The following is a 19,898-nucleotide window of genomic DNA, read 5'->3' on the forward strand; positions in this document are numbered from 1 at the left end:
AGCACAACTCATGTTAGCACTACGTCATTATCTGCAGACATCGTTTTCAATGCATTGATAATATAACATAACATCATAACATATACACCCACCAGCATTAAGTGTTATAACATATGACTTCACACTAGCATTCTTTAAAAAGAACTCATTCGAAACTGGCTGACTGTTCTACGTCAGCTTAGGGTAGGGGTGTGCATCCGGATCCGGATATCTGCCCACAACCGGATCAACCGAATCCAGATCCGAAATTTAAAAACAGGGTAGTTATCCGCTTGGATTAATCCGGATTTAATCCGGGCGGATAATCAAATCAAATCAGGATATCCGGATTATAACCAGATTTAATCCAGTTTTTATTTTTTTTTAAAGACAAACTTTAAAAACAAATTTATAGCAGTTTTTTTTAAAAAAATTTGATACCATGCTTAAATTGTCCAGATTTTTTTAAAAAAATTAATTCAAACACTTTCTAAAATTAATTTATAAAAGAAAATTAAATAACAAAGTAAATAAAAATACAAAATAAATAATATTGTTGTTACATCACAATGCAAAACATAAATTTACAAAGAACAAAATAAATAATAATACATCACAACTAATTAAACTAATACATCACAATGCAAAATAAATAACATTGTTCAATATTTTCTGATTATGCATTAGTTATCACATCTTGAATCTGGAATTGGGGGGAAAAATTGAATTCTTTCACCTTGATCTGGTGATGACTATTTTGGAAAATTTTTTGCTGGACTGAGTCTCCATAAGCTGCCACCAGCATCCGTTACAACAGAAAAATGAAAACTATAGTGATTAGAAACAAGTCAAAAAGAACAAGAGAAGAAAACTTGAAACAAAACCTCACAAAGACACTACAATAATTATTGTCTTACAACTTTAGTTCTTGGATCTATATCAGCAGACAGACGCAACCAAGCAAAAAAGATGACTGATTCTTCTACAGTTATTTGAGGAGATAATCAACAAAGATAATAGAAAATTTTGCATGAAATATGAATGTTTCTTTCTATTCCTCTAGTGGCAACAAGTCAAACAGAGTCTTTTTTATGTAAATTTAAAAAAAAAAAAAAAAAAGTCAAACAGAGTCTTTTCCAACAACACCTTTAGTCTAGGGGTTATTAGTCCATTCTTACTCACTCCAGAGTAGACAGAGGAGTTCCACTAGAATGAATCTCCATCCTAGCCTTTGGGGTCGTGAAAAGATTCATTTTTATACTACGCTTAAAAAATGTATTTCATGACATGTGCATATATAGCAAGCTTTTTATGTTAAATGACATTTGTAGATGCAATATGCTAAAATGGTAGAAATATCACATGTCATATAAATATACACTCAATGTATCATATAACATGATATTTTATGCTCAATGTGATAATTGAAACATGAATGAGATATTTATCAATAAATTATAAATAATCTATCGAGGTATAAGTTAGATGTCAACTTACAAACTTCCGGAGTAATTGAAGAATAATGTCGTAGCTGCATAAATCAAGTGCATACTAAGTTAGGATTAATACTTCTATAGGTGAGGTCCAAAATTAAAGGCTTCAAAAATGGGTATTTACAAAATACCCCTAGACCTCAAAAATTGCCATTAAGACACTAAATTTTCACTAATTGTAAACAAACTCCAAATTTAATAAAAATTCATAGATTTCATATTTTGGGCATTCTAAAACCATTTATGCCCTTGGATTTTCAAAAATCAAAGTGAAACTTGTCCAAATGGTCCCAACCCGTGGCATGCACTCTAGTTTATGCCTAATTGTATTTTCAACTATCGGTTCCTATGAATGGATGCATATGAGATTTTCTTTAATCACTCTTTAATCACAAATGATCACTAACATCTTTAATGAAATCATGAAGACCAATTCTAGGATAATTGAGTTCATCCCAATACTTAATCATGGCTAAAATATCCTTAATATTTACTTCATTCAAACCGATTCATACTTGATTATCAAAACAAAATAGATTCAAAACCTATCATGGCATGCTTCTAACCACAATTTAAACCTTCCATAATCATGTTAATACAATAATGAATCATATCAAATCATGCTTAAGACATGCCATAGCTAAATTCTCAGTTAAAAACATTTAATTAATCAAACAATCCCTTAATTGACCCGATTTTTATTTAAGCATGATAACCTTCCCAAAACTAACCCAGATTTCGTACCAACACATGGAAACAAAGCTTGACATGCTAATTAAAATCAAAAGCAAGAAAACATACAAATTATGTGGCCTTCCAAACACTCAAGAATTCACTCGGTTTCACTCTTTTGATCTCTAAAAGGGAGAAGTGCTCTTCAAGGCTCAAGAAGAAACTTGGAGCTGAAGTAAGGAGGAAATGAGGGGGTGAGGGGGCCTTTTATAGGTAGCCAAGAGGAAGGGAACGCTGGCTTTGGTCAAGGGGATTGATGGAAGATGGTGTATGAATCTGAATATTTTAGATTTTCACTCCATCATTTATGTCATCTTGTGCATAGTGCCCTAACCACCATAATTTCACTCCTATGGTTGCTACATTACTCCTATTGGGGCTGGCCAAGTCGTGGGACAGAGGAGAAGGGAGAAAAATCATCAAAACCACCCAAAAGGCTGACGGGTTCAGCTAATTTTCCTTTGGCAGATTTTGATCATTATCTTTACTAATCCCTTTGAACTATCATCATAGCTGATTTGTACAAGAGTAAGGTTACTTCTTGAAGACCTATTCTGGTGGTCGAAGGTGGGAAGTTGGCTGCCAAGTGATCATAAATGTGTAGCCCGAAATAAGGTGATGAGATTGAGGTGTCCTACTGAAATTTTCAGGCTGCCTTTTACAATTTCTGTCCTTTTGAGCTGGGGAATAGTGACCTGAAACCACCATAATTTCTTCCCTACTGTGGCTACAATGGTCCTACAATGGTGGTCAGGTCATGGGGTGATAAGTGTTATTATTATGTGATTTTTATCCAGACTGATGAAAGGCAGTGAGATTTGAAATTTGGGCGATGAGCCTTATCTCGAGGGCAGTAAAGAGATTTCTCTCGCCCAAAGGCGAGAAGGCTTAGAGCATTAGCATTTTATTCATCATTTTTATCTTCAAAATTTGATGAAAAGTACATATTTTTCATAAATCCAAAATATCCTCTATCCATAATCATGCATTGGATTAGTTATTGAATTCATCAAAATAATAATATAATATTATTTTGTTAATAATAATATTTTGAATTTATTTTTTTCATATTTTACAATTACACTAACTATATGTTAATTAATAATTTAATTTGATACTTAAATTATTATTTCCTAAATTAAATATATTATGACTCAAAATTGGGAAACAATAATTTAAATAAATAAAATAATAGTTATAGTGTGAATAGTGAGTCTTCAAATTTGAAGATGAAGGAAAATGTATTGTAGCTAAAAGCTTGACATTTGAGCATATGGTGAATCCAATGCCAGGATTTTAAAGTCAAAATCATCAAATTTTGAAGATTGGACTCATCAAATGAGTCCAATGCTAGTGCTCTTACATCTCAATAGGCGAAGAAATTCGCAACCAGAGGGCGAAGACCTGGGTGCGAAGACTTGGCGCCAATATATTTTACCTTCTGGGCGAGAAAACTTGGAACAACGTTCTAGGCGGTTAGATTAGGCGACTAGTCTAACCGACCAACTTAAAAGTTCAACCTAAACGACATCGTGGGCAACAACTAGAAAAAGCGAGGAAATCTTTCATCCCGATCGAGAGTCTTTCTACTCGGTAGGTGAGAAGAGAGTCGTGTGGTTTTTGTGACCTCCACATCAGTTATATTCAGCGCACACGACATCTACTCGATAGGATAATTCATCCATACCGAGATCAATCTGCTACTGACCACTAAATCCGTGCTCCACAATCAATCCATTGGCGACCAAATCCTTTCGAGCTCTGCAATAAATTTGTTGGCAACCAAATCCTTCTGAACTCAGCAATTCAGGCCACATATCATTGAATCTTCCATTTTGGATAATCACGTATCTTATGTGAATTTTGTACTAAGTGTCAAGATTAAAGCTAACCTTACCATCAACCCTAATGTAATTAATAACCCAAAATTATAAGGTCCTCTTGCCAACTCAAATATCCAAAATTATTCTTATTCTAGAATAGCTCAACTCCTAATTAACTAGGATTAAGGTTACTAAAGTCAAGGCCTAAGGAGCTTTTTAGGCGGGGTGTTACACCTCTTGATCTGAAATGATGTTATCGCCATCATGTAACATCATTCCAGAACCTCGATAGCATTATTTCTTTGATGGAAATTCACCATACGGTGAAAAAATCTTGTGCACTTGTCACATTCTTTTGGCCAAAGAACCTAGGATTTCTATCTCCAAGAAATTTCCTCCATTAAAGATATCTTCTCTAATTCATCCACTACCACTTTTTTTCTATCCAATTCCTCTCCAGAAACATCCCTCAATAGCTCCCTTTCCTCCAAACTCTGCAATTGCTGCATCAAGAGTTTCCTTTTATTTTTTGTGTTCCCAAACTCCTCCACATCTACTTCTTTCAAATCTGTTTTTAATGCCTTAAGTTTACCAGCCAGTACAAAGCTTAGGGTACCAGAAAATTAGTATGAAGAGCACCACGACCACATCCTATCCACAAAACCCTCAGCCTCCAACCACATTTTTGAATTTAAAATCCAGTGGCCCACTAAAAGTGCTCCCACTCTCCAGCATAACAAGATAATGGTCAGAGCACATTATGGGTAACCTTTCCAGCCTCAAATCAGGAAAAGTAACCTCCCAAGAAGCTAAAACCATAAATAAGTCCAGCCTAGACCAAACCCTTCCATTGGACCACGTAAAATCCCCACCAACTATTATCCACGTAAAACCAGATGTAAAACCAGAAATCCCCGCCATTACGTCCCATAAAAAGCTCCTACTATTATCCAGGTTTGGACCATAAATCCCCCCAAAAGCCCATTTAGATCCGTCATCCACACTTTTGAAATGGCAAGCAACCATAAACTCCCCCACATAATGATCTACCATCTCCACTAACCTCCTACCCCACATAACTATAATACCACCTGAAGCCCCTTTCGAAACTAATTGAATCCATCCCACACTTTGACAATTCCATAAACTTTTCACAATTAATTGATTAACCAACTTCAACTTGGTTTCTTGGAAACAAATAACATCGTCTCTCCACTTTCACGTCATATTCTTAACCTGAAGATGTTTTTTATAGTCGTTCAGCCCCTTCACATTCCAAGAGATGATTGTTGGTTTCATGGATGACTATAAACAACCCTCTCCTTGCCTTTATCTCTAAAGGCACTTCCTCCATTTGTATTATAGTTAATAGAGCACGATAACCTTTTCAATTCCCTCTCCTTCTTTTGAGCGGATCTAGCCAAAGAAGGTTGACCAGCCTCTATGGCTATCAAGAGTGCTCTAAATTGTTCCTCATGTCCAACACAAGAGATTCCCACACAATCCTTGATTTCATCAACTTTTCTCATCACCCAATCGGATGAGGAATTGGGCCAATCAATTCCTGGAAGGATAGAACACAACGGATCAAGGTCCATTTCATCTTCAGACTCTCTCTGCTCACCTGACTCACTTGCCTCTACCTCTTCCTCCCCTCCAAGAACCAGCAACATCTCATAATTGGACCTCTAGGTGCAAGGGACCCCATAAGCAAAATCCTCGATGGACCCAGTGACATCACCGTTCGATTCCACATCTCCCTTCACCACAACAACCCCCACTGAAACCCTCTCAATGCCTCTAGAACATATCTTAGTAGGAGTCAGTAATGGTTGAGAAAGGAAACTCCCAACCCAGAGATGAGAATCTCCCTTTTGAACATCAAGCTCGGAGGAAGGCAACAAATTCCCCTTCGCCGGAGTTGATCTCGCCACTTGAGTATCCTCAAAGAGATCGACTACCATCGTCGTCGCTTTCAATGAAGGAATCACATCTTCCTGAGCCGTCGAGGGTTTAATCTGAAACTCTTCAAAGTGCCGAATCTCATATATGAGCAAAAGAACGGTCGTCGTAGGATTGGCCCCTATCGGACAGCCTCTTGAAGACTCGATTGCTGTCATCAAGCCTGCCTGTGACGACAAAGTGACTATCGGAGCCACCGAGCCCTTGGGATTCTCTACCTGCGACGAAACAACCCTCTCATTCGACATGTCCTCCTTTTTCTTCGTCACTGATGGATCCTCTGCCATACTGCTGTCACCATCTCTGAAACCGCTAAAGGGTACCCACCTATCGATGGGCCTGCAAGAGTTGGGTCTCGTCTCCTCTAGACTGGGCCAGTCTGTTTCCAAGTGTTTAACAGGCTCATGGGCTGCGGCCCATATCCTGGACCCAAGCCCAGGATTGCCTTTCTTTTGTCTCCTGTTGGGCCCCCTTTTATCTCCTGTAACCAAACCCGTTTCTTGTACCATTTGGCCCTTTGAAAACTATTTTTCTCTAAGAGCACTCTCATTAGATTAACCAAAGTTAAATGACATTTTTTATGAATGTAAGAGAAATTTGACTTTTGGATATTTCATTCACATAAATCTTCACATTGAAATAGCTATTTTTTCATTATATAATAATAAAATAATATAAGATGAATTTAGTTTTAGTTATTCACATCAAATCTCCACATTAGATTATACATTTATTCATTATATAGTAATGAATAACTAATAATTTTTAAAATATTTTATTTTTTTAATTATTAATTCATTTTATTTTATCATATTTTACTATTCTACCTATTATATATTAATTAATAATCATATTCTTATTAAATTAATATATCACTGACTCAAATTAATATACCAATTATGATAAAATATGTGATAGAAAGAAAGGGAGAGAAATAATTAATAAAATATGTATTTGATGTATGTACAGTAACCTTCAAATTTGAAAAAACTTTTAAAAGTCGCTGTAGTCAAATTCTATTGGAATTTTGCTAATCTATTATAAGTATATTTTGCTCTCTAATAGCTAAATACTCAATAAATTTAACTTTTAACTAATCTAATGAGAGTGTTCTAATTGCCAGATTCCTCCACACTAAAGCCCATATCGATGCCCCTTCCTCAAGCCCACTCCAACAACTCTTTGTTCGTCTTGACACCATATTAAAAGTCCACTCCATCCTAAAGCATATTGTTGCTCATTCACGTCTAGCAGCATGCTGTGTACGTTCCACTCTACCAGACCGACAGTAGGCCTGCCATCACCACCCTCCTACTGCACAGTGCCTATCCCTATGGTACGATGATCTCTGCCATACCCCTGTCCATTACCTAGACTTGGAGAAGCTCATCTCGGGACTTCTCTAACATCGCTACCTCCACCCGTGTCGCTAGGTTGCACCGGCTTCGAAGTTACCTCCAGAGCCTTCCTATAGGAGTGATGTTGCAGCTGAGGCACCGCCACCATAGGTACTCTACCTCTGTTATGGTTTACTCCTCTTCCTTCATTTACAAAATCCCACAACGCCTCCATCATCCTTCTCCATCCCTTCTCCTCCACCTCCTCTGGTACGAAGATGAAACTGTGCCTACTACCACTACCATATTCCACTATAGTCATGTATCGACCGCAAATATTAGAGCACCTCTGGGCTATGAAGCTGCGATTCCCTTCCCGTACCGTGGTGTAGAAATCCTTTGTTGCACCCTTCAAACAATCCTCCAGTGGTTTGGCAAGCCACTACACCGTGGGCAACCCCATTCTCACCTTATTCATAAGCTTCCAACTTCTCTCAATAATGAGCAAGGAACCTCCTTCCCTTGAAAAAGAAAAAACCTTCAATTCTATCCGTAAGTGTTTAGTAGACCCCATTCTATTCACCCCTACAATTCCAGACCTGCTAAAATCCCATTGGCAGAAACTACTAAGGAAATTTTTGCATCAACACTTTCTTCGCAACAAATAGAGAAATGGTAAATCCTGTTAAAAAGAACACTATTTCACCCAATTGATTTGTTAAAGTCTCAAATAGATAAGTCTCATACAATTCCTTTTAAAAAAATAGACCCACCTAAAAAAAGTGTAAAAAAATTTATATTTTATTAGTGAGACCCACTTTTTTACAAAGAGTTTGTATGAAACTTGTCTATTTGAAACTTGTACTATTACTCTTTCCTCCCATGGTATTACTTCCTAGCTTAACTAGCACTACTTTCAATGTAAAAGCCCATGTAGCACAAAGAACACCGGGTGAACTGTTAGGAAAAACCAGGATCCTAATAACCACATGAATGATAAACAAAAAGTTTTGTACAGCTGTAGCAATTACATAAAATTTATTCAATACATGACAACAAGATACACAAACGAGCAAACTTGAATTTGGCAAAGCTGTAGGAAAATTTCCTCCAACTCTCAGTTCCATAAACTGCTCATAAAATGACCACCCAAATCGAACATAACTTGGCCAGGTTCGTTGCTAAGGAGCAACTTATAAAACATATTTGGCATCACCTATAAAACTACAATTTGAAGACTAATCTGACTTGCCCCATTTTTAATTATATACACAACAGGGGAGAATTTACCCGAACGATTCAGACTCGGAAGGTTGTTTGTAAGAAATGTGAAAGGAAAATTTGTTTGTGCGAGAACCATAAGGGCAACTACAAAGTTCGATCTTCAATGTAAACTAGGGCAATATCATTCACTCCATTATGCTCCATTTCATCCTGCAACTCTTGTTAGCTTTTCCGACAGATCTGAACCAGCAATCTGCTCTACCAAACTGCAAGGCACCAACATAACAGACAACTTTTACCAGATCGCCACACCACTATTGTTTTTATGGATGAAAAAATTATAAACCAAAAGAAGGACAAAGTGCAATAAACATAGAAATATAATTTTATAGCCAAATATGGATAGTACACATACTTTGGAGACTCAGAATCAGGTTCGTTTGGCTCACTAGCAGATGGAAGTGCGTAGTACTGAACGGAAATCAAATCCCCCTCTGTTGGTCCTGCTGACTCGGGAGACCCTTGGAAGTTTACAGCCGAATTTTTCCCAGATGACATTCCTGCAGAATTGGCAAAATCATGAGAACACAAACCAGAGGTAGGAAAGGAAAATCTTATAAAGAACTAAGGCAAGGTTAAAGCAACTTAAAAAGGAAAAGAGAATAAAGGGGAACTAGTTTTAAAATCTGATTCAAATATAAACTTGCTGAGAATCCACAACGCCCAAAGATGCAACCAAAACAGATTCAATAAGAATACAGATGTCAGCCAACAAACACCACAGAGAATGAATCTCTATGGTGTCTCTATTCTTGGAGAAGTCTATTTAGGATGATATATTTTTCCTTCAAACATGAATAATCTAAGCGAATCCACTGAAGATTCATGGGACAACGTGAATCTGAAGTATGACTTCACATCATCAGGAAGTGGTAGGCTGCTTTATTGTCATTTTTTTTTCCTTTGATATACTTATCTAACTGCTAGGCTACTAGTTCACTAAACAATCAAAGTTGTGATACAATTCTTTCCGCACATTAATCTAAATTTGTCTGGTAGCAGTCCAAGCACAGAGAACGAGTTAAGCAATCAACCAAAATACAATGCTATATACAAGGTATATCATCATCAACTTCAATCATAAATATATTTTTTTTTTATAAGTAACTTCAATCAGGATTTTTTTTTTTTTTTTTAAGTAAACAAATTATATTACTCCAAGAATAGGCCTAGTCCAGAATATACAGAGACAATTTTGACTAAGAAGGTGCAAGAGATATAAGGAAATCATGGAGGGCCATGCCGTTGAAATCAACAGGCAACAGAATTGGACCAAGTACATAACGTGCTGAAATCTAATGTACCCCTCCAATAATTGGCCAGCTGGCCAAAGCTGCTACTACGGTCTCTGGCATAACCCAACGCACTTCTACTTTACCCAGCACCCTATCCCACAATATGTGCTATCTCACAATGTAACAAAATTTTACACTGTGACATTAAAATCTCCCCTTATACATCAAGGGAGGTTCCACCAACTGTGAATTCCGGCCAGTTCTTCACACAAACACACTTTGTTGCTGTCTAGGTTTGGACCATAGACACCTGCAAAAGTCCAATAAAAAGTTATCTGGCACACTCTTAAAAGAGCATGCTACCGTGTACCTCCCTATATATTCCTCCATTTTCTCCACCACCCATCTGTCCCACATCACTAAAAATCCTGACGCCCCATTAGATGCCATATAAACCTAGTCCACATGAACTCCACTCCACAAGCTTCTCACAATTCCCCTATTGATCAGCTTCATCCTAGTCTCTTGTAAACACACAATATCCGCCTACCACTCACGATGGAAGTTTCTTATCTGAAGACGTTTATTGGCCTCGTTGAGCCCGCAAACATTTCACGACACAATTTTGGGTTTCATGGAGAAAAGGCCAACCCCTTCCCTTTCGACCTGCCCCTACTAGAGCTACCCTCAGTGTTCAGCAACCATGTTAACCTATTAAGCTCCTATTGTTGTTGGTGCCCTGCTTTGATGGGCGTGAGCAACGCCAAAAACTAGTCTTCGCACCCTTTACATTCCACACCCACAACTTTTTGGATTTCTTTTACCTTCTCAAAAACCAGTCCGAGACTCCCGACTGGGAAGGTAACAGAAAGTTCAAAGGGGTCGGCTCCACCTCCCTGTTAACCCCTGGAATGTCTCGAGTCTCTCCCCCACCACCGAGATTTCAATCATACCTAATAGATCACTCAAAGCCAACACATTTTCTTCATCTGAGGACACCCATTCAACAGAATCATATTGGGACAAACCCAACTCAGAGTCCGAGAACTCCCCATCCCTCATGTCCACCTCTGGGTCTACGAGAAAACATCCAAGGTGATTCGCCGGAATCCCCCTCCCCTCCTCTTCCCTCATTGGTACTGTCTGACCCTCGAGCAGCGAAGAAAACCCACCCACTCGAGTCGCAAAGTCCACCGCGACATCAACCCCTTCCTTCCGAGCACCCCATACCTGAAGGTTGTCATCAGAGAGTACCCCCGTCGTCATTGGCAGTTTCTATTGGCCCCCCGATGTCTCCCCCTGCATCAGCGGCAGGCACGGCATTAACTCTCTTGGTTGTGCACCAAACGTGACACCGGTAAGAACCCTAGGGCTTTCACCCTCTTTCTGGGCCCTTCCACAAGGCCCAACCGTGTGTTCCTTACTACCTGTATCAATAGCCAATGGACCTGTGGGCTAAGAGCCTGTGGCCTGCACTTTCGACCCCACTTTCCTCCAAACAAGCCCCACGATTTTCTGTTTTTGTTGGGCCTTCTCAGCTTGAGGCAAGCCCGGCCCCTCTATCTCAGCTTCCCCACAGAAGCGTATTTCCTTATTACGCCCAAACAGTTTCTTCAAGTCTTTGGGTTCCTTCTACACTTTCCAAACTTGGCTCTGCAACTCGTCAATCTGCCAGCGCAGTTCCCTCTCCACCTCTCTGCCACCATCTGCAAAGCGTACTCCTTGAGGAGCTTGAGGCATACGTCTGTCAGTGGTCTAGTCCCCATCTCCCTCCCCATACGGTGCAAGAGCCTCCTTATACAACCGTGCCATTGCCCCCTTTGGCCTTGTTTGAAGACTAACTGGAGCTACTGCATCCCGTGCTCTCCTCTCCTGCATCAACTACACCAATGCCTCCTTGAACCTTTTCCATCATTTCCACCCCTCCCCTTCCGGGATGATGATGAAGTTTCTCCTTCCTCCCTCCCTATATTCTACCACCCTCACAAAACAACATCTGTTGTAGGAACATTTTTGTGCTAAGTAACTATAGTAGCCCTCTCTAATGGAGCTATAGAACTCCTCCTTCTCCCCTCTCGAGCAGGCCTCCAGCACCTTGACCATCCACTGCACAGTTCTAAGTTCCACCACGAGTTCCTGCTTCCTACTCCAGCCCTTCTCTGTAATGCGAAATAATTCACCTTCATTACTTAGGGTGAATACTTTCGACTCAATCCCCACCTCTCTAAAGAATCCCATCAAAACCAAATCACAATTGCACTAGCAAGATCATCAGTTTCAACACATGAAAAAATAGCACAAGGTGTATCACAAGAGTACATTTTTGCACAAGGTGTATCAAAATAGCACAAGGTGTATCACAAGAAAATTTTAAGAGAGAGATATTTTTGCCAAACTATATTCAATCAGAAATATTACCTTGAAAGAGTATCACAAGACAGAAGAGAATGGTCAACACCATGGCAAATATGCTGCTGCTGTTAGAAGATGAAGACTTAGCAGCTTTCATCTTCTTCAAGGCTTTCATTCGCTCAATCCTTGCCCGCTTCAACATGGCAAGTTCAGAGATCTCCTTAATTAGCTTCTGGTCAGCCGCATCCAATGATGGACCTCTAGGAGGTCTGGGAGGTTTTGGCGGCTTTTTATTGCTCATCTTTTTACGTTTCTCTTTCACAGGTGTTTTCTCTGCATAATCTACAGTCTCTTCCCCCTCCAAAATCTTGTTGCTGACTGTCTTAACATTCTCAGGATAAAACCCATCACAGTTTGACACATTGCCACATAAACCTGCTCTATCTTCACTCTTGATTGGCACATCAACAAACCCACCACAAATCTTGTCAAGCAATGTACTTGCCTGCTTTTTAGAACCTGAAACAAGGGCTTTGCTCGAATCTTCGTTGCTAACTGTTGCCCCAGTTTCGATATCACCCTCAAAATCTCTCTTTATTGGAGTCAAATGATCCATTTCAAGCCCAAATTTTTGTCTTCCCCACACTCTTCAAATGATAGAATCCACAATATGTCAAGAAGAACCCCAAAAACCTGAGTCTTTGAAGTCAACCCATGACACAGATTGCCTCTTCAAAGTATATATTAACTTTTAATGGCCAGGCCCCAACTTGACCACAAACCTATCTACCTTCATTAAGTAAACAACAGTTTTCCAGTTGAAGACACGAATAAGACCAAGAAATCTTAAATAATTGCAGTTTACCCTGTTTTACATGACCTGACTACCTTTCCATAAATATCTGGAAAACTAACAATCCCCCTTGTCTTTTCCCTGTGGATGCCTATACAGAACCCTGCAATTATTGATGCAACAGAAAAATACCCATCAACTATCATCTAAAAATAATTAAAAAATCACAAAATTTCAAATGCACTGCCCATGAAATCTTTATAAGGACAACTAAAAAGTTTCCATGAAAATGTCAAATAACTAGTGTGGTGGCTTCAAAAGATCAAGACGTAAAAAATGCAATATTGAGAAAAACCAGGTCAAAACCAATCTGGATATCCTTTATAAGAGGCATAGTAAAAGAGGATAAAAACAATGGTAGAAAGGAAAACGATTTATCAAAGCAACAACAAAGTATATAATCCCACATAACCCATCAAACCCACAAAATATAGCAAATCAACCCGCCCATCGGAGCTCTTATATAGTTACAATGCATTAAATGGTAATTATGATTTTACACAAATCGAAGCCAAAACAAATATAAAAACAATCGATCGATCACTCAAAAGAATAAGAAGCGTTTTGAAGAACGGAAATTTACCTTTAACAGAGGGCGAAGGAACCCCAGATCCGATGCGTAATAAAATGCCACCAAAGAAAACGGAAACCTCGGCCTGCGGAGAGAGAGAGAGAGAGAGAGAGAGAGAGGGGACAGGAGGGGCTTAGGGAGAGCCGGGAAAGATAGAGACTTGCATTGTCTTTTCAGAATTTTATGATTAAGGCCTCGTCTCACTTTAATTCATTTTATTTTATTATTATAATTTTTTAAATTTTTATATAAAATATAATAAATTATTCAACTTTTTTAAATTTTAAAATAAATTTTTTAAATTTTTACAAAAAATATAATAAATAATTTAATTTTTATTTTATTATTTACAAATCATCTCAATTCATCTTAACTCATCTTTAAATTTAAATCACTCCTAAATAATTGTGTCTTTTTTTTTTTTTTAAATGATAGGATTTAGTATTATTTCTTTCTATTATTAGTATTATTTTTGTTCCCACTTTGCGTCGTATACATCGTGATGCTGTCGTCACGCAAAGGATCACCGACACTTGTTGGCAATTTCATTTTATACTGTTCAAAATCTCTCTTTTTTTGGATATTCCTATTTTACCTAATATTATATCTTTTTTATAAAAAAAAATATTCGTAATTTTTATTTTTACGTTTAATGATTGGGTTACACGAAGATAAGTGCTTGCTTTATTAATCACTTAGTTATAACCCAAGAAATGAGAGAAAATCCTTATTTGTTGAAGTTAAAAAATTCCATTGAAAATATATATATAATTAATCATATTTTTAATTATTATTCATTCATCATTAGTAGTTAAAATGATGACTATAAATATAAATTAATTCATTTTTTGGATAAACATAATATAATACAAGTAATAATGATGTTGATGAGCGATGATGGAAGACATTAGAAAGTGGATACACCTAAAAGGGCATTTTAACACATGCATCTTCTTTTAGGTAAGTGGTTATTGACATCATTCTAAGTAAAATGGATAGGCACTTTATATGATAATGTATATTTCTCGTTCCATTTTCTTTTTTTCTTTTTTTTTTTTTTTGGGTATTTCAAATAATAATAATGATAATGTATATTTGTCTTCTTATAATAAAAGTATCTTGTGTGTATTAATGAAGAGAGACAATTCATTTAAGAGTGATTTAGATTCAGAGATGAGTTTAGATGGTTTGTAAATAGTAGAATAAAAGTTGAATTACTTATTATATTTTGTGTAGAAATTTGAGAAAATTGTTTTAAAATTTGAAAAAGTTGAATTGTTTATTATATTTTGTGTGGAAATTTGAGAAAGTTGTAATGATGAGATGAGATGAGTTGAGGTGAGTTGAGATGGGTTACAAGGCCTAAAGCAAATTCAAAATTTTGAAGCTAAATACAGTGCAACAAATGCATTATATAGAATTATACTTTAGCCACAAAGAGATTATACAAAAGTAAACTCATAAACTGATGTCGCTTGATATGATACATCATATTGTAAAATTATTTTTATTATAAAGTAAATCTAACGAATCTCATGAAACCACATCAATTAGCAGGTTTAATTTATGTAATATTTTTGTGTTTGTAGCAGTTCTCATCTCGTTATAATATTGTCTTTAAATGAATGTGGAGAACTACATAAGTCGCCTCTATTACATGTAGATAAAGACTTAGTGCCTGTTTGGATACAAAAACCTCTTACCTCATCTCATCTCACCTAATTTCAACTAATAATCTCATTACTATTCATAAATCATCTCAACTCATCTCAGCTCATTATGCAAACGGGCCCTAAAGACATTATGATGCATACACATCGTCTGTGAGAAATTAAAGATAGAATAAACACATTATTACGCTTGACTCTTCTCAAAATACAAGTTGTTACTTCCATTTTAATATGAAATACACACCACACAAATAATAAACGTACAAATCATAAGTGAATAAGCTAAAAAAGTAATGCTAGAAAGAAGCTATTATAATAGTGCACACTTTGTACTCACTGCGTGACTGTTTGTAATTGATTGTTTCCAACACTCACTTGGAGAGATGTGTAGTCTAGATGATACCACATCATGTGTACAAAATGGATGCTCCCAATAGTGACTTCTATCTATATTTATTCAAGCTAAAAACTCTTTTTAACTCTTTAGCCTCCAAAAAACCTAATGGGAGAAAGCGCACCAATATTATTATGGTCTCAACCCACATCACATGTGCTTCCTCTCTCATAAAGTTGGAGCATTAAAAGGTCATTGAATCATGAATTTATAATTACAGATCAGAACTCACTTATTAAGTTATTATATAACACAGATAGGGATGGTGAGGGTCCATCAATTACTCGAAAGTCATTTTCCCGTGGCCTTTAGACATGTGAGAATGTTGATTTCAAGAGAAGGGAGGGAGAATATTGAACTCTTTTGGATTGTGATTGCCCTCCAAAATTGGAACAAAAACTTTAACTGCCGGGTTTTTTTAAGACAAATATATACTAACGAAAAATGTCGTATGGTACATTTTCCTTATATTTCCATCTCACTTTTTCAAGCAACATTATCTATTAGTTCTTCAATATTATAACAGGACGAAAATAAAATAAAGGAAAATTCTACTTATATTGATAAAATTGATCAATTGTGACTTTTATTTTATTTTATTTTATTTTATTTTTAACTTAATGGTTAAAGAAGTGATTATTAGTGAATTGAAATTTTTTTTATTTTTTAAAATTTTTTAAAATATATAAAAAATAGTCAAAAAAATAAAAAAAAATGTATTTGCACTTGTCTGTCGATTATCTCAATTAAAAACCTCGGACCAAGTAGCATTATCCTAAAATAAAAATATAGTATATAGCATAACTTTATTCCACCTAAAGGACTTGGGTTAGCTTAATAATTACATCATATATATATATATATATATATTTATGTGTGCATGGATTAATGCACTTTACACTCAAAGTTATTAGGAAGTTTACTCTTTAAACCTCAAAATTGTCAAAACTATCAAATACGTTAAATCATGTCACACCCCCTATTTTTTTACCTATCTTAACTCTTAGAATTGAAAGAAGTTACAAAAAGTACATATGTATAATATTTATGTATGTGTGTATAGCAAAATGGTAAATAGGGGTAGGATTAATCCCACGAGGGCGGCAAATACGTACTCATCGGAAGGAAGGAAAATTCAATCTCTTACTTTATTTTTATTCTATTATCATAATAAGGTGTCATTACCCATCAACTTTTGAGTTTACTCTTTAAAAAGATAAATGACGATCCTTGAGTGATAAAATGACATATTTTATAAAGTATGATAAAAATAGAATGAGAATGTAGTTTGTAATATTAACGAGAAGAAAATATTTGAAAAATTAAAGAATACTGTAATTTAAGGAAGGATTTTTATGTGAGGGAGATAATTTTAGAACCACCGATTTGAATATTAATGTGGTCCTAACTCATTATTTCATGTGTCACAAAAGCCTCAATAACTATCTTTTATGCTAAGCGAAAGGAATACACATGCAAACTGTGGAAAAAGTTCTTAAAAAAATGTTTTCGGTTGAGTCTTGAGATTTGTGAGAATCGGTCAGATTAGAGCCCATGATTGACATATAAGAGTGGTTTGGATTTAGAGATAAGTTGAGATGGTTTGTAAATAATAAAATAAAAATTAAATTATTTATTATATTTTATGTAAAAATTTAAAAAAATTATTTTAAAATTTGAAAAAGTTAAATTATTTATTATATTTTATGTGAGAATTTGAAAAAATTATAATGATAAGATTAAATGAATTAAGGTGAGTTAAGATAAGTTACAAATACAAACGAGGCCATAGTACTAAGGAAATGTCAACTTAATAATGGCTTTATTTTTAATTTCTTAATAAAATGCTATATTTAATTAACATTTTGTTGAGAATTGGACAACATAAATTGTGGATTTGTGACACCTAACAGTACAGAGGTAGTCATTATTATGATCTCGTTTGGATATTGAGATAAAATAAAATGATTTTATATAAAAATTAAATAAAATATTATTTTTTAATATTATTATTATTTTAAAATTAAAAAAAATAAATTATTTATTATATTTTATATGTAAATTTAAAAAAATTATAAAGATAAAATGAGATAGAATGATATAATTTTATATGAAAGTTGAATAAAATATTATTATAATATTATTTTTTAATATTATTTTTTTTAAAATTTTAAAAAAATTAAATTATTTATTATATTTTATGTGTAAATTTAAAAAAAATTATAAAAATAAAATGAGAAGAAATAAAATATATAAAATAAAACTTTTAGGGTTAAAAAAATATAAAATAAAGACAAGTATTGTCAGATTCTGACATTTGTAGGAGTTTAGATTTTTATTAAAGACTGACCATATTGTTCAGAGTATTGCTATTCATAAGCCCATACACCACACACCAAAATTTTTTTATTATTTTAAAATTTTTTTAAAGTTTTTTTTGGTTTTATTATTTTTAAAATAATTAAATTATTCTACTCATAATCCATATATTATATATTTGATAAGAGAATAAAATTAAAGTAATCATAAAAATGTTGATGCGTGGTGTATGAGGCTTAGGAATAGAATTTTTCTATTGTTCATGACAGTTGACCTTCTAAATGGTGATGCACTTTTCCTGCCTGCAATGACGCCCGCTTGCAGGACATGCATGCTGTGTAACTTATTTATTAAGGGTAATACTATTTATCATTTTAAATTTTTTTATTATTATTTTTTATTTTATAATATGATATTAAATTATTAAATATTATTTATTATATTTTATTTATAAATTTATTATCTAATATCACATTATGAGATGATAAGAATATAATAAAAAAATAATGAATAAATTTTGTTCTTTATTAAAATGGGGTATATCGAGATATATTTTCTTAAAAATATCTATATATATAATTAAAGAAAAATAATATTTATAGTTTTTGCACTCATTTTAAAAAAATTAATAAATTTGAGATCATATGAAAAAATTTTCTTTTTAATAACATATTTTTTATTTTTTAAATGATTTACGAGATTTACACACTAAAATTAGTCTATGCAGTTTAAGACGAAACGTATAATATTGTCAGTGATTGTCATACTTAATTTCATGTCAACATAGACTTCACGACCAGAAGGGTTATCAATGCACGAATTAATAGTGAAGCTCCCTTTTTTTCCCTGAGCTATAATGATCTTCTGTTGCTGTATTAGTTAGTTTCAAAATAAAATGATAAAATATCCTTTTGATGTAGTTTGAATTTTCAAACTTATTTATAAGTGAGAGGACCACTTGGGCCCGGCTCACCAAATATTAGCATTCCAGAACAAACCCACGTGGGAGTTTGATTCTCAAAAATCCATTATGGCCCATTAAGATAGAGTCTAAAGAGACGGGACAATAGCCCAGATTCAATGGCCCCTCCGCCCCGCAACACACATGCAATGCAGCATGCAGGTTGATCCAAACCCATTTAATTCGTCGACCCCCCATCACCTTCAAAGATGTGAGAAATATCATTAAGAGTAATGTTAGAGAGAAGCCACTATAGCAAGGTACATTTTATACTCACTGCATGATGACTTCTAGTTGATTGTTCCCAACATTCACTTGAGGAGATTTGTGGTCCAGATGATGCCACATCATATGTGCAAAATGGATGCTTCCAATAGTGACTTCTATCTATATTTATTCTATCATTAAACTCGTCCGTCTCTTTCGAGATAACCCTACAATTTTTGGACACGTTGTTGCCTTCGAGACTAAATCGCCATTCTTTCTTTCACTCTGTCACAATGTCATGAGACGATAATGATAAATGATATTTATAGTGTTAAAATGTATATTTTTTGTGTATTTTAAAAAAAAAAGTGAATAAATTTAAAATTCACATAAAAAAATTATTTTTTTAATAATAACTCATTTTTTTTAAAGAGAATACGAAAAGACTGCACACTCTAAAACTGAATATACCATTACCTTTCACCAATATTTCATTTAGTATTCAAGTTGTATCTTTAATTTTCTTTACTTTTAATAAACTGAGTTTTTGTAAATATCTTTATATAGTTACACACACACACACATATATATATATATAAATGATTAAATAGTTAAAGATATTTTCATTATAAAGGTAAAGAATCTAAATATAATACTACTAAAAATTGTATCGTTTAATAATATTTTAGACACAAACTGTTCATTTAATAAACAAATATCTCAAGT

General features: G+C 34.8%; 1 protein-coding gene across 1 annotated transcript; it reads right to left on the bottom strand.

Moving 5' to 3' along the window:
- Positions 1-8,284: 8,284 nt before the first annotated feature.
- Positions 8,285-13,806, bottom strand: LOC108999695. The gene is made up of 4 exons (XM_035683893.1): positions 13,634-13,806; positions 12,264-13,153; positions 8,966-9,110; positions 8,285-8,816 (listed from the first exon to the last, which is right to left on the bottom strand). The coding sequence occupies exons 2-4, from the start codon at positions 12,811-12,813 to the stop codon at positions 8,756-8,758; spliced, it is 756 nt and encodes a 251-aa protein (XP_035539786.1). The 5' UTR covers positions 12,814-13,153; positions 13,634-13,806; the 3' UTR covers positions 8,285-8,755.
- Between the last annotated feature and the right edge of the window lie 6,092 nt (positions 13,807-19,898).

This window comes from Juglans regia, chromosome 12 (genome assembly GCF_001411555.2).
Source record: "Juglans regia cultivar Chandler chromosome 12, Walnut 2.0, whole genome shotgun sequence".
NCBI classification, from domain to species: domain Eukaryota; kingdom Viridiplantae; phylum Streptophyta; class Magnoliopsida; order Fagales; family Juglandaceae; genus Juglans; species Juglans regia.

Excerpts from the sequence above, each read along its gene's own strand:
- LOC108999695 (XM_035683893.1), bottom strand. The coding sequence starts at position 12,813 with ATGGATCATTTGACTCCAATAAAGAGAGATTTTGAGGGTGATATCGAA. Across the intron at positions 9,111-12,263 it reads TCTTGTGATACTCTTTCAAG|GAATGTCATCTGGGAAAAAT; the intron begins GTAATATTTCTG and ends CCAATTCTGCAG. Across the intron at positions 8,817-8,965 it reads CCTGATTCTGAGTCTCCAAA|TTTGGTAGAGCAGATTGCTG; the intron begins GTATGTGTACTA and ends GGTGCCTTGCAG.